General features: G+C 31.0%; 1 protein-coding gene across 3 annotated transcripts; it reads left to right on the top strand.

Annotated features, from left to right (window-relative positions):
• LOC133314079 (probable glutathione S-transferase) lies at positions 1–1,558 on the top strand. 3 transcript variants are annotated; one of them, XM_061515520.1, is made up of 3 exons: positions 1–234; positions 316–373; positions 920–1,558. In XM_061515520.1, the coding sequence occupies exons 1-3, from the start codon at positions 56–58 to the stop codon at positions 1,262–1,264; spliced, it is 582 nt and encodes a 193-aa protein (XP_061371504.1). In that variant the 5' UTR covers positions 1–55; the 3' UTR covers positions 1,265–1,558. The 3 variants fall into 3 exon arrangements, with proteins under 3 accessions (XP_061371504.1, XP_061371502.1, XP_061371503.1); XM_061515518.1 differs by having other exon boundaries at positions 1–373; XM_061515519.1 differs by having other exon boundaries at positions 1–408; positions 937–1,558.
• Positions 1,559–14,706: the final 13,148 nt, after the last annotated feature.

The following is a 14,706-nucleotide window of genomic DNA, read 5'->3' as shown; positions in this document are numbered from 1 at the left end:
TTCTTCTAGCTCTGGTGATTTCTTCATACTTCTGTACTATCTTTCAACTATAGGAATGGCGGATGAGGTGGTTTTGCTAGATTTCTGGCCAAGTCCTTTTGGGATGAGGATTAGAATTGCACTTGCTGAAAAGGGTATCAAGTATGAGTACAAAGAAGAGGACTTGTTGGGGAACAAGAGTCCTCTGCTCCTCCAAATGAACCCGGTTCACAAGAAAATCCCGGTTCTCATTCACAATGGCAAGCCCATTTGTGAATCTCTCATTGCTGTTCAGTACATTGATGAGGTCTGGAATGATAGATCTCCTTTGTTGCCTTCTGACCCTTACCAGAGAGCACAGGCTAGATTCTGGGCTGATTTTGTTGACAAGAAGGTACCCTTTTGTGTTGATTTTTGTGATTGTTGCTTGTAATTTCTTTGTCTTTGCTTTTATTGATATTCTTTTAGTATACAATAATGTAATTGGGTTATTACCATGTTGCTGTCTAATGTTATTTCTGACCCTTTAGATGTCATCGGGAAATGTGAGATTCATATAGTGGAAAATGGAACACATGAGGAAATAGGAATAACTACTTTTATTTGACCATTTTCCTTTCAAGATTCTCCACAACCAATCTTTGGTCATTTCTATTAGTCGAACTACTTTTCCTGTTTGAAAGTTTTGTTCTTTTGTTTTTTTAATATTCCTCTGCCTCCTTTATATATATGTAGCAAAAGATCCTGTTTATTAGAGACTCATTAGACAGTAAGTGCCTCTTATGTCAAACAACAAAAACCATTTGGATTATCTTTTAACAGCTCTTTTAGTATTGCTGTGATAGATATTAGTAAGCATTGGTTGTTAGTGATCCTTCCCCTTTCTCATTCTTGCATTTTATGTTCTAATTGAGTGTGTTTATTCTCAAATGTCAAATAGATATACGTAATTGGAAGGAAGCTATGGACAACAAAAGGAGAAGAACAAGAAACTGCCAAGAAGGACTTCATGGATGCCCTTAAATTGTTGGAGGAACAGCTTGGAGACAAGGCTTATTTTGGAGGAGACAAGTTTGGTTTTGTAGATGTAGCAGTTGTTCCATTCTACACTTGGTTCAAAGGCTATGAAATCTTTGGCAACATTAACACAGAGAAGGAGTGCCCCAAGTTTGTTACTTGGGCCAAGAGGTGCCTGCAGAAAGAGAGTGTTTCCAAGTCTCTTCCTGAACAGGAAAAAGTCTATGATTTCATTGCAGAGAGAAGAAAGAATATAGGCATGGAGTAGATTGGAGGCATAATAGTAAAGTACTAGTCTATGTTTTTTTGTGTGCTTCACCTTTCAAATAAAGTATTTAGTAACCGAGGTCACTTAACTGTGCCAAACTTCACGCTTTGTTGCATGAATATATGGCTTTGAAATACTTAAGATGTATCTTTCATCTTTGATGTGTGTGTTGGTATTGTAATCGAGTCTTTTCTGCATTATTTTGTAGTTTTATTATCACTTGGTCTCATCACCAAAACTAGACCTGTTGTTATGCTTGACATCATGGAATGAAGAAAATTTATACACCTTCCTTTGGCGGGGTTGTATTTGACATATTCTACTCTTCTAAGAGATGATTTCGATCTCATGCTTAGTCTTTCTATTATGACATTAAAAATTAATTATTAATTATTGAGTTAAATAATAATAATAAATAATAATAATTATTTTCCATTAATTTTTTACAATAATTATAAATTCAAAAATATCAAGTTTTATTATATAAAATGATAATTTATTAATTAATTTTTTCTTTATTATCAAAAAATATTATTATTTTTTTAATAATATATTTTCAGAAAATATATTGTATTATTTATTCATGGTGCTAAATATTATTTCAGTAAATAATTTTAATATTTATTTTCATATTGGTACTCATTTTAAATATAATATCAATTTTTTAATTTATTAAAATTTATTAAAATAATTATTTATTTATTCAATTTTTTGATTAATTAAAAAAATAATTATTAAATTGTGATAAGTAATAATGAATATAATATTTTGAATTTACAAAAATTTCAAAATATAAAAAATATTAAAATTATTTATGATGTTAATTATTATTTGATTCAATTAATTTAAAATTTAATTTATTATTTAATGTCAGAATAATACTATTAATTTCATGAAATTTCAGCAAGACTTATTCGTTCTCCCATGTGGCAGCCACGCCTGACTAGTGGAGCTAACATGGCTTAAGGAGGAGAAAACTTAAAAAAGTTTCCATAATAGAATAGAAAATAATTAAGTTTGAAAATTTAATATATTTTGATTTTTGTATGTATTATATAAGTATATCTTTTCATTATACTTGCTACACATGATAAAATCGTCACGGGCAGATTTGTTATTTAAAAAAAAATTTGTTGTCTTTGAGATTGTTGATTTAATCTAATAATAATAAAAAAATAGTAAGGATGGAAAGATTAGATAGATAGACAATACAATCATTCATTATTATTATTTATTTATTTATTTTGAATACAATGATGGTACTGAGATTTCAATTTACGATTTCATGCATACTATTCAAATTTCTCATTATTAGATCAATTTGAATGATTTTTATATTATTATTATTATTATTACTCGCCAATTATGTGGTCATTCGCTGGAGGATATCTTTGGTGCTAAACTTGGTGCATCTTTTACACAGAATGTGACAAGTGTTACTTTTATCAAATCATTAATAAATAATTTATTTTGAAATCAATAAAAAGTGATTTAGTAAAAAATAAGACACATATCATATTGTTAGTGAAAAATGCATGCGTGTTAGTAAAGAAATTTTCGCTGATACAGTTGATCATATATTCATTTTATTAACATGCCCATGGGCTGCAAGAGTCTAGCTTGGCCTGCATCACATCTTAGATCATGAAATGTTCCTGAAGTTTGATTTGATGATTGGCCCCAAACGTTATTAGAAAATCTAAATGAACCCGGTTCCCTAAAATCTTGCTGTTCAGTAACTTAATAAGTTGCGGAACAACGTCTGACCCTTGCTTCTAATTTCTTTATCTTCGCTTTTATTGATATTTTTATGGGTAAACAACTTCTCCTTTCAATGGAGAAGTTTTTTTTGTTGCAGCACTCACATCCTAAAGCATTGAAATTGTAAAGAATCTTGGGATACACTACTCCAAAAACTAACTCAAAGGGTGAGAGTGCCCAAGACCTTATAAATTCCATATTAGTTGCACATACAACTAATGTGGGACTATATATCTCAACACGCCCCCTCACACGAGAGCTTATTGGGCTTGAAGAGTGGACAATGCAACAGACACAGCCTACCTGTGCTAAGAAACGTCACAAGAGAAAGTGGGGGCGGCGAAGCTTTGATACCATGTAAAGAACCTTGGAATACACCACCCCAAAAACTAGCTCAAAGATTTAGAGTGCTCAAGACCTTATAAACTCCACATTAGTTGCACATACAACCAATGTGGGACTATATATCTCAACAGATATGTATGATATAAGTTTTGTTTTGTTTTTTTTTTTCAAAACAATCAATGGGCCCCACCAAAAAATTCTGTCAGCTGCAAAAAAGAACTTCTTCTGTCAAATGAGAAGTTGTTTCCCCTATTTTTATTATACACTAAATAAATGATATAAATCAGTGAGTTTTATAAACCGAGTTCAAGTTTCAATTTTTGAAATTTTGTGTAAACTATTTGAAGACCTATATTGTGGGAATCTTAACCATTAAGCCAGAAGTATATGTATGTCATAATACTTTTCTTATTATGTTTATTATATATTTTTATATAAATGTAACGAAAACAATTCAACCAGTGATTTATTGACCAAATACCTTGATCAAAATGATCATTGGTGTAAATTTAATAATACTGCCTGCATGTACTAGAATCTTATGTAATAAGCAATATAATAATTAAATAGTCAAAGTTGCCAATAAAAATTAAACCATCAAACATAAGTCATTGTCACAGCAAGAAGCTAATTATGAGGCCACGAGTATTGAAGCCCTTAGTCAAATACAAATCTCTACAGCCAACAATCCAAAAAGGAGTGCTTCCCATAGGGAAAAATAATAATAGAAGAAACAAAATACCTCTGCTGACTTAAGCCGTGACACATGGTGGTGACTATGATGATATCCGTTGGTTTTCGACTTGGTAGGTCTTATAACTTCTTAATTGGGAATGCTTGTCCAAAAGTTAAAAAAAAAAAAAAAAAATCACAAGAACAAGTTGCATAATTAAATGTAGAAAAAGTTTAAAAAAATGTACAAAAAATATGCTTATCCATTAATGTTAAAAAAGTTTCATGTAGAGATTAAACACAAAAAATTTCGCTTCCGGTTAACAAAATAATGTTTTGTATTTATTAATTAGAAGCTAGAACCAATAATGTCTTGTACTTATTAATTATCAAAATAAGTTTTTATACATTAGAAATTATAAACTTATTTATTTTACTGATTTAAATTCTTATAAAAATAGTATAATTAATTATTTATCTAATTAAATCAAGGAATTAATATTTCTCATATTATAAGAGATAAAATTATTTCTTACACACACATAAAAGTGTGAGGGGTTCATGTGGGCCCATGTGAGAAGAAAAAAGAGAAAAAAATAAATTTCACACACTTTTATATGTGTATAAAAGATAAAAGTATCTCCTACAATATGAAAAGTATTAATCCCTTAAATTAACAATATTTTATATATCAAAACTTATTGAAAGTTCTTAATAAATAAATTAATATTTTCTTTTTCTTTTTTATAAGATGAGCATGCAGTTCATTAGCTTTTATCTTTGCATAAATAATCCCGGCAAACTTTAAATTATTTCTAAATCAATTCTTGAAATATAAATACTACCTTATTAAATCGGGACAACAACTCATTTGTCACACATTTTCATTTTAATTATCAAAATATCACGCTTCAGAATGTCATATTTCAGGACTCGTTAGCAAAAGTGGATCATTTTTTGTCATATGTCCAATCATCGGCGAACATTCACTTGCGCAAGTGTCCACAAGTGCAGACACAAATTTTTTAGAAAAAAAAAATTTCACAGGTCACTCGTGTACCATGGTGTGAAAGTTTAAGGAAGTTATTGTGATGGGTGAGTCTAAAGACAAGGTGGAAAAACTGAATAATTAGATAGTGAAATGTATTATCTTCGCATACAATTATCCAGATATTGTGTTATGCGGATTTTTTTGAATGAGCGAATGTTTATTAGGTATAATTAATTATACTTTAGATCAAAATAATAATAAAAAATAGGGCAAGATTATTTTGATCGCTATAAGAATAAAAATCTTAATAAATAATCATTGCCAGAAATTGCAAAATAATTATTATTCTTAACTATAGGTCTCAAAATTCTGAGTATTGAGAATGGAAAAAATAACAAAAGAAGAATCACCTTTATATAAGTCTGATAGTATTTTTTTATAAACTACATGTATCCTTCATAGGAGGCAATCATGTTCGAGGGTGAGATTTTTCTCTCTCTCTCTCCCTCCCTCTCTCCCCCTCTTTCTATTTATTTAGTTTTGATTTGTAAAATTAGGGCTTTCGAACCTCTTAATTAGTTGACTCTTGATTACTATTTTTTTATGTTAAGTTGAAGTTTTATTTTCTTTTCTTATTTATATTCTTTTGTTTTTTCAATGCATTTACAACTTTCTTTAAAAAATGAGTTCTTTTGAGGTGATTCATATATAATAATTCTTAGGGGATAAGTTATTATATCTCTCCTTATTTTGCCTACCATTTTCAATACCGATAGATCTTCCACGTTGGTTTCATAGATCTTCCACGTTGTGCTTCCACACCTACAAAAATTATGGTAGTATTGTAAAAAGGAAAAAGCAAAATAAGGATTTTAATTTTTTTTGCTAAATAATTTGTAAGCAATTTACCCATTTAACACAATGGGATTTGGTGGGCTTATTAACAAAGATCGGTATCGTTAACAACAATAGACTATTGGGTTAGGTTGGGTTGAATATCTTAACTCGTTAACCCAATACAACCTGTTTAAGGGGGGTTAAAATGGATTAACTCGTGGATTAATTTTTTATATTTTTAAAAATATAAGGTAGAAAATATGTTTCATTTATCATGTCATGCTTTTGTAATATCCAAGATTTTTGTCTCAATCCTCCTCTTTAAGCGATAGAAAAGAAAACACTTAATTTAAGAAGAATATTATCTCGGTGTAAAGGAAAAATAAATATTTTCTATTTTGTTCTTTGCAAAGAGAAAAAAAGACATACTAATTTTCATTGATTGCACTTCCAAGAGATTGAGTATTAACACACATTTGCTTATAGAGATTGGAAAGTGGATTAACCCAATTAAAGAGGCGGGTTAATCCGTTTAAATAATTAAAATATAAACCTTATTTTATGTGTTCTATAATGTTATTTAATTCCAAATCACACTTTCGCTATTTTTTTCCAATCTCTATAAGCAAATGTATGCTAATACTCAATTTCTGGAAGAGCAATCAATGGACATTAGTATGTCTTTTTTCTCTTTGCAAGAACAAAATAGAAAAAAAGAGCGAAAGTGTGATTTGGAATTAAATAACATTATAAACTCATAAATAAGATTTATTTTTTGATTATTTAAAGAGATTAACCTGCCAACCCGTCCTGAAACATGACGGGTTAATATTTTCAATGCACTTCTAAGAGGCAGGCCAATTTTCCTCGCCCTATTTTTTATGGGTTGACAATTAGTCGAGGCAAGTTGACCTTTTTTGTCCCCCTTACCAATAACAAGTTTAATAGGATTATGTTATCTGACCAAATTATTTGGTTGCACATTTCAAATTTAATTATTTCTTCAATCTTTGTAGACTCATTTCACATCATTAATAATTAACGTCATGAATATTAATTACTATATAATAATTAAAATCTTAAATAATTAAGCAAGTATTATTTTAGAAAGTGGTATTAAATTTGTTTAATTAAATACTGTAAATAATTTGTATATATTTATCACGATTGTTATAATCCTTATGAATTCCAAAACAAGCCTTATCATAGTCCAAGAGTTTATCCATTCAATGCATAAAATAAGGGGCAAAAGAGCTTTCATGGCAGTGAAAGTAGATTTAAAGAAAACTATGATAGGGTTGTTAGGAATGTGACTTTCATACTCAAGAAGAGGCGAATTGAGTATTACATTTTATTTTATTTTATTTTTGCAAATGCTCCTTTTTGGTTTCCAAATTACCTTTCCATGTACACTTCAATATTTGAAAAGATTTTCATCATATTCAACCAAACCAAGATACACAATCTACCACAATAACAAAACATATACGAGTATACGCAAGATATCAAAGAAGCAATAAAGTGTTAGAAAAAAAAGAGTTTATAGTTTAGAGAATTGCAAACATAATATCTCAGTTCGGTCACTGCCATTTGTGACCTACATCTATACTAAAGTCGATTAATCAATTCTTTCACTATTCAACCTCCAAGTTTATGGGTGCTTCAAAATCTTTCAATAACCTTCAAACTTCACGGCTGTTTGGAAAGTTTATGGTCGCACTACCTTTAATCAATAAATTCAGTTAACAAAGATAAATAAGGAAACATGGCAAGGTGTTTGGATGAAACATGGCAAGGTGACTAAGAATTCCTTCGCCAATATAGTTGAAAGGGTTAAGGAAAAACTATTAGATTGGAAATCCATGAGTCTAGCTCTAGTAACTCAAATTTCTCTCTCACAGCTACCATCTTATTCTTCGAGATACAGAGTCAGAAGATATCGTCATCAATTTGCTCAGAGTTGGAAAAACTCCATAAAGGTTTCATCTATGGAGACAATTCATAATAGCAGCATCTTCAACTCATAAATTGTGAGACTTTAACTAATAAAGAAATTATCAGTTTTGAATGAAACCTTTCTTGCTAAACTAGCCTGGTAGATCTATACAAATCTAGATGGTATGTGGGTGAAAGTTCTAAGTGGAAAATATTTCTTGCAAAAGAGGGGCAGTGGTTTGTTCCAATACAAAAGCGGGGACTCCAAACTCTAGAAGCATATCTACATAACCTAGAGAAATCAGAAAATCATTTGATTCAAAAGAAATAGGTGATGGCACCTGAATTATCTTTTAGAACGTTAAATGAATCGACCAGACACACGGGCTACTAACCATATTGTATCCCCTATCTCCTAGGAGGAAGTTGGAAAGAAAGTAGGTGACTACTTGAATCCACAAAAGTGTGGGACATTGCAAATATCTCCGGCTAGTTGCCCCAATAAACCATCCAAATTGGGCGTAGCTTTTTGTCCCTCACGCAAATGATTGGGTGGATTCCAAGTGATGCCACAACCCTGGCTTTCCAAAAATCTCAGTTGAAGGACTTTATAGCATCTTGGCAAGGCATGATTCATACTCACTAAACGCTACCAATCCATGGAACAAAAGGTAGAAATGAAAAGGTCGTCAAAGTCTAAAGCTATTTTTTGGAAAGTGTTTCATTATTAAATTCCAATAAGAGGGTATTTAGCTCACCATATCACGAGGGAACCAACATATCCCTTATTCCACCAGAATGACGAGACAATCATCCATATTCAAAGAGACTTCCCTCTAGCACGTTGGACTTGGACTTATCTAACTTTAGACACCAGTATTCCAACATTCTTCACATATGAACTCATTGATTGGTTGAAGCGTGATTTGTCGATTGCAACACAAGCTACATATGCCATACTTTGGAGCACAATCTTCATAATTACCTATATGCATATTTGGCTATTGCGAAACAACTATATCTATAGGAACGTAAACACTCTATGTGACTACTCTATGCATGAAATCAAGATATGTGCATAGGAGATCCACTCTGCATATGCAAATGCTCATCAAAGTAACACTAGCCAATCCTATACAATAGTTGTTATTGTTGGGTTTTTCTCTTTCACTAAAGCCCAATAGGGTCTAAAGTGTAAGAAGAGCTCAAGAAACCTAAAGCCCATTCTGCTTAGGGTTAGGGTTTCTTGGAACCCATATATATTCTACGCTTATAGTCATCAGCCTCTCTAGTCTTTACTTGATGGTTGCAGAGGCTGACGTAAGGTCATCTCCCTGAAAGTGAGAGAGTGCCCACACACTTCATGTTTCCCCTAGAGACATAGTCTGGAAGATCTGTCACAATCTAGCTTCAAGGAGGTTGTTCGTGCTATGGCGCTGAGGTGAGCTGTTCGTGAAAAGGAATCATACAAGGAAAGACTCTACACGAGACCTGCGCACCAAGAGGTAATTGTGAAACGAGGATGATTCGGTAAGCATTCCAATGTACTAGGTCCTTAATCGCTTCCGCATAAACCTAATAGTTCCTACAGTTATCAGGCACATCTCTCCTCAAGAAATCCAGATAAAATTCAATACATATGGTGCTTAGAGAGGAACTCCAAGTGCAATTGCTTGTGGGGGCATATTCATATATTCGACAGGCAAATGGTTTATGGGTTTTTCCTATTGTATAGGGACATTTTGAAATGTTTAAAGGTGGCCTAAATGAAGGTTGGAAGAAGATTATTATATAAAGTGATTTAAGCAATATAATCACCAAGGCTGGTGAAGCAGCCTGTGACTAGAATACATGCATTGACCTCTCAGGACTGCCAAGTAAAATTTACTCACAAGTACAAAAGAACAAATTCTTACGTCGGTTGGTTGACAAATTTTTATTTGTTCCATGAACCTTTTTTTGGGCCTGTTTGAATTCCTTTTCTAAAAATAGTTTTTGGGTTTTCAGAAATAAAAAAAAAAAACAATTTTTTTTTATAAAATCTGTTTTATAAAAATAGTTATAAAAATTATAACTGTTTTTTTGTTTTTAGAATCAAATTTAGAAATCTTTTCTTATTATCCAAAAAAAAAGAATCAAATTTAGAGAACATATCGAAGTTGTTTTTGTTTTGTATTTTAAGTTTTAACTTAAAAAAAAAAAACACAAAAACATTTGTTTACAAAATAGTTTTAAGAATTAAAAAAAAAAAAACAAAACATAATCAAACAAGCTCGAGGTGATTATGCTTCCTTGTGTAATACTTAACAGGTTCTTTTGAATTATTTTCTTCGTGGGACTTAAGCCCTACACTCTTTTTTTTTTTTAAAAAAAAAAAACTTATTCTTTGTGTGATGTGATTTTTCAGAATCTTTGTAAAATAAAAAGTATCAAATTTATTTATTATTAATAATAATTTTTTAATATTTTTTCTTTTCCTTTTGGTAAGGAAATTTCAAATATTTGATATGATTTATATTCAATAAATGATATCGTGCACATAACTGCTAGATGTTAAAATTATTTATGAAATATTATGATTATTATGAAAAGAATTCGAATTATCACTAAATAGTATTAAATTTTGAATTCTTCCGATGAAATAGAAAAATATTAATTGCCAAATTATGATTTTTATAATAAATTTAATATTTTTATATTTGTATGTGTTTCAAAAATCTTGTCGGACAAATTAAAATTGATAAAATTATGTGTCCTTTTAAAGGAAGTCGTTTTAATTGAAATTACTATTTTTATTTAATATTTAAATTAAAAAAACCTTTGACTTTTATGCTCTATGATTTGTGCTTCTTTTGCTATAAAATATGATAGTTTTCACTAAAATAATACAATTTTAGGCAATGTTATCAAACCCGGCTGATTATCAAATCGGTTGAGGTATTGAGTTACTGGTTCAATTGCATGACCCGGTAAATATATATAAATCTATAATTTATATTAAAAAAATATAAATATACTTAAATACCTGTAAAAAATATACCAATTTCAAATGTTTTAATATGAAAAATAATAAATTACAATCATTGTCCAATAAAAGAGTAATCAAACATATAATATTTGTTATATTGATATTTTAGGTTCAGTAAACGATATCTCTAACTATAAATCAAATCAACATTCTCTGCATATTGCATAACCAAGATAATATCAGTATTGTAGGTACATAATCTATATAAGTTAATAAGCTACGAATCACTCAAATATTTCAAAAGAAAATAAATTATTTGTATTTGAGAGTTAAAAAAAGGAAGATATCAATTGATGAGAATAAATTAGTCTTTTTTTGTTTTACAATGGTTGAATCGACCAGGTCATTGATTTTTTACGAAAATTGACTGGGTCGCATCGAATCACACCGGTTCTATAACATTGTCGGTGCAATATGAAAATCGATCCAATTGTATGAACGGCTCATTGATTTTCGATCGACCCGGTCAGATCGATCCAATTTTTATAACATTGATTTTATGTCTTTTAAAAAAATAAATAGTAATACCATCAAAATTATTTGTGCTGTTAAATATAGCTATTTTTTTTTGTAAACGTATAGTTATTTAAAATTGATGTTTTAACCTACCAGTATAATTTAATTTTTAAAATGTTTTCCAAAATAAAAAAGGATTAAAAGAAGAAATTAGTATTTTTCATATTATAATTTTATCTCTTATATACATATAAAAATATGTAAGACTCATTTTTTCCAGTGTTTTAAAACCCCACCCCGTCCCCTGGGTTGACTCGGGTCAACCCTGACTCCTCCCCTTTGAGGGTTGGGATCACAAGTTGGACCCTATATGCATATCAACCCCTCCGACCCCCAAAACCCGGCCGGGTTTCGGTGACTCCCGGGTCAAAGGGGTCACTGCATATTTTTTTTATAAAAAAAAATCCATGAAACAAAATCATTTTATTAAAAAAAAATTAAAATGCTTGCAAACCTAAATCTAATTGCTCTCTTCTCTCCCAGCGACCTAGACGTCTTCAATCTTCACTTCGCTGCCTTGAATCTTCTAGAAAAGGTAAGATTTTTACTCATTAAAATGAAATCCTTACGGTCATCGATGGAAAACAAAAACTCAGTCTTAATTCATTTAAATTTTCCTTTGTCAGGAACGTTCTCAAAAGAGGTAGAACCGGATTAGCGTAGTGACCCCATTAGAATGAGTTTTGTACTTTGGTATCTTGATATTTTAATTAGGTTGTGTAATATTGACTTGTGGTTGTAATTGGTGAATTATGTTAAGTATATTTTGAATCTTTGATGATTGATGATTTATTTTTTAATATTTTCATATAGGATATATATATATTTATATTTTTTTAATATATAAAACCAGGTCAGCATAATGACCCCTTGATCCCCCGGTTAAACCCGTGACCCCTGACCTTGACCGAGTCGGGGCCGGGTTTTTAAACACTGATTTTTTCTTTGTTTTCTTTTTATATGACTTTACATGAACTATATATATCTTTATATATAAACAAGAGATAATTTTATCATTAGAAATTAGGGAGGAGTTATATTTACAACCCGAATAGTTTACAAACTCTTACAACCATATCTTAACCGTTGATTTCCACAAATCAACGGTTGTCATTTATTGTGAATTAATAATTAATTAATAAATTTGATTTGGGAAAATCTTAACTTTTGATTGAAGAAAATTAACGATTAAGATATGGTTATAAGAAGTTGTATGCAAAAATAGATTGTAAGTATAACCTTCCCTTAGAAATTATTAATTTCTTAAAAAAATTTAAATTTTAAATTTGGGAAGATGAGATTAACAACGCCACGTGGAATACGCCGGAGCAGCCGTCGACGACGGAGGCGTCAAGGATGTCAACGTAGAAGACAATGACGCGAGTTTTGGCATCAGGGTGGAGTGTGAAGAGGTGGGAGTGGTTGGAACCGGGGAAGACGGTGGCGTTGATGGTGGTGTGGCGTGGGTTTTCCAAGAGGGTTCAAACCAGCCACGACCCTATGAAACTGTTGGCTCCGGTGACGCACACAACCTCCTTTGTGTTTTTGTTAGCCATGGTTTTGAGTAGGGTTGGCAAAACGGGTCAACCCGGCTCGATCCGGCCTAACCCGCATGCAACCCAAAAAAAATGAGCTAGGTTAGGGTTGGCTCGAAAAAAAATGACCCGAGTCGGGTTAGGGTTGGCTCGCAGGTTGGCTCAAAAATATAGCTTGTGAGTTGGTTCAAAAATTGGCTCGCGAGTTGGCTCGCGGGTTGGCTCATTTTCAGCCTATTTAAATGAACCTGTAGTATTAATGCACCAGCTATGTGGCTTCCATCAACTTAAACGAAGGATTACAAAATGAGAAATAAAAGCAAAATATTCTAGTCTTTATTTTTTTTTCACAACAAATTTACCCCAACATATAGAAACAATCAGAACCACTTGCTACCAAGTGGGTAAGATATTTGAACCAAACAGGACCAGCACGGCCTAATAATATAAGAATGGCAGGGATGTGAGAAGATTAGAGACTTAGGTTTAGAGAAGGAAGAAAGATGATGACAGCATGTGTGAGTTTTGTCCATTTTTGTATATTATATTTTGTATTTTTTATATAAAAAAAACTCAACCTGCGAACTGGCTTATTTGACCAGCAGGTTAGCTCGTTTTTTCCGAACTGACTCGGGTTGAATTGGCTTGAATTGACAATTCATTTTTACCGACTCAACTCGACTCATTTGGCTCGATTTCCCCTAGTTTTGAGGTTAGTTCATGTTTCTCTCACAATCTTCTTGTGTTGTTTGGTGCAGTGAAAGTGAAAATAATTGGCTGATTTTTTATTTTTATTTTTTGATATCATAAATGGTTCGGTGATTTCGTATCTTTGTTAGGTACGATTAAGAACATGATGTAATCCATTACATCACATTTTTACGCTGAATTGAATAATAGATTGAAATCCAGAAGTGAGTGTTTCCCTTGGGGAAAAAGAAAAAGCAGAAAAAAAAAAATACTTGACCGACTTAAGCCACACACGGTGTGAACTAATATCCAGCGGCGGAGCTACTGTTGCTTGGGGTGAACTCGGTCTGGTTAAATTTTAATAAATTGTATTTATTATGTATAATTATATAATTAATTATAACTTGGTCTGGTTTAAAATTATAATTTAGCCTGGGTTAAAATTTAGAATTTGACCCTATCAAAAATAAAATATATTTGGTGAAAGATTTGGATAAGATGTATTAAATTATGTGTTCCATTTTTACTTATATAAAAAAATTAAATATATTTAACAAAATTATAACTCTTCTTGATATTGTTTACTTTTTGTATTTAATATAATTTAAATATATTATGATATGAACTAACTAAAATTAAAAAAAAAAATGCACATATAATTTTTTTTTTTGACCCGGGTTCCAAGTGAATTCTGACTCCAGCACTGTTGTATCTATTAGTCGAAAATATTTTTAGTACTATAACACATTAAATATAGAAAAATAACATATTTACGTTCCTTTTACAGTTTTTTTTATATCCATATTTATTTATTACCGAAAATATGCTCCTGTTAAACATTAGTTTCAACTCTGAAGGTCCTAGAACTTAGCCACGAGCATTCTTGTCCAGAAAGAAAAAAAGAAAAAGTAATTCAACTAAAAAAAGAAAAGAAGGAATTCTGAGAATATGCCACGACATTCCAGTCAACGTATATGTAGAATGGATTAATCTAGATCTATACTAGAAAATTGTGCCGGAGCAGCTGCTGAAAAGTTGCATTTATTTTGCATTGACTCGGTTACATTATTATATTTCAAAGTCAATAAAACTATTCACTCCAAAGCCACTATAAATAAACAAGCCTATACCT

This window comes from Gastrolobium bilobum, unplaced genomic scaffold (genome assembly GCF_033153095.1).
Source record: "Gastrolobium bilobum isolate Gb01-03AN ecotype WA unplaced genomic scaffold, APGP_CSIRO_Gbil_v1 utg2368, whole genome shotgun sequence".
In the NCBI taxonomy this organism is placed as follows: domain Eukaryota; kingdom Viridiplantae; phylum Streptophyta; class Magnoliopsida; order Fabales; family Fabaceae; genus Gastrolobium; species Gastrolobium bilobum.
Note: the sequence above shows the minus strand (reverse complement) of the source record. Positions and strands in the feature narration are given on the sequence as shown.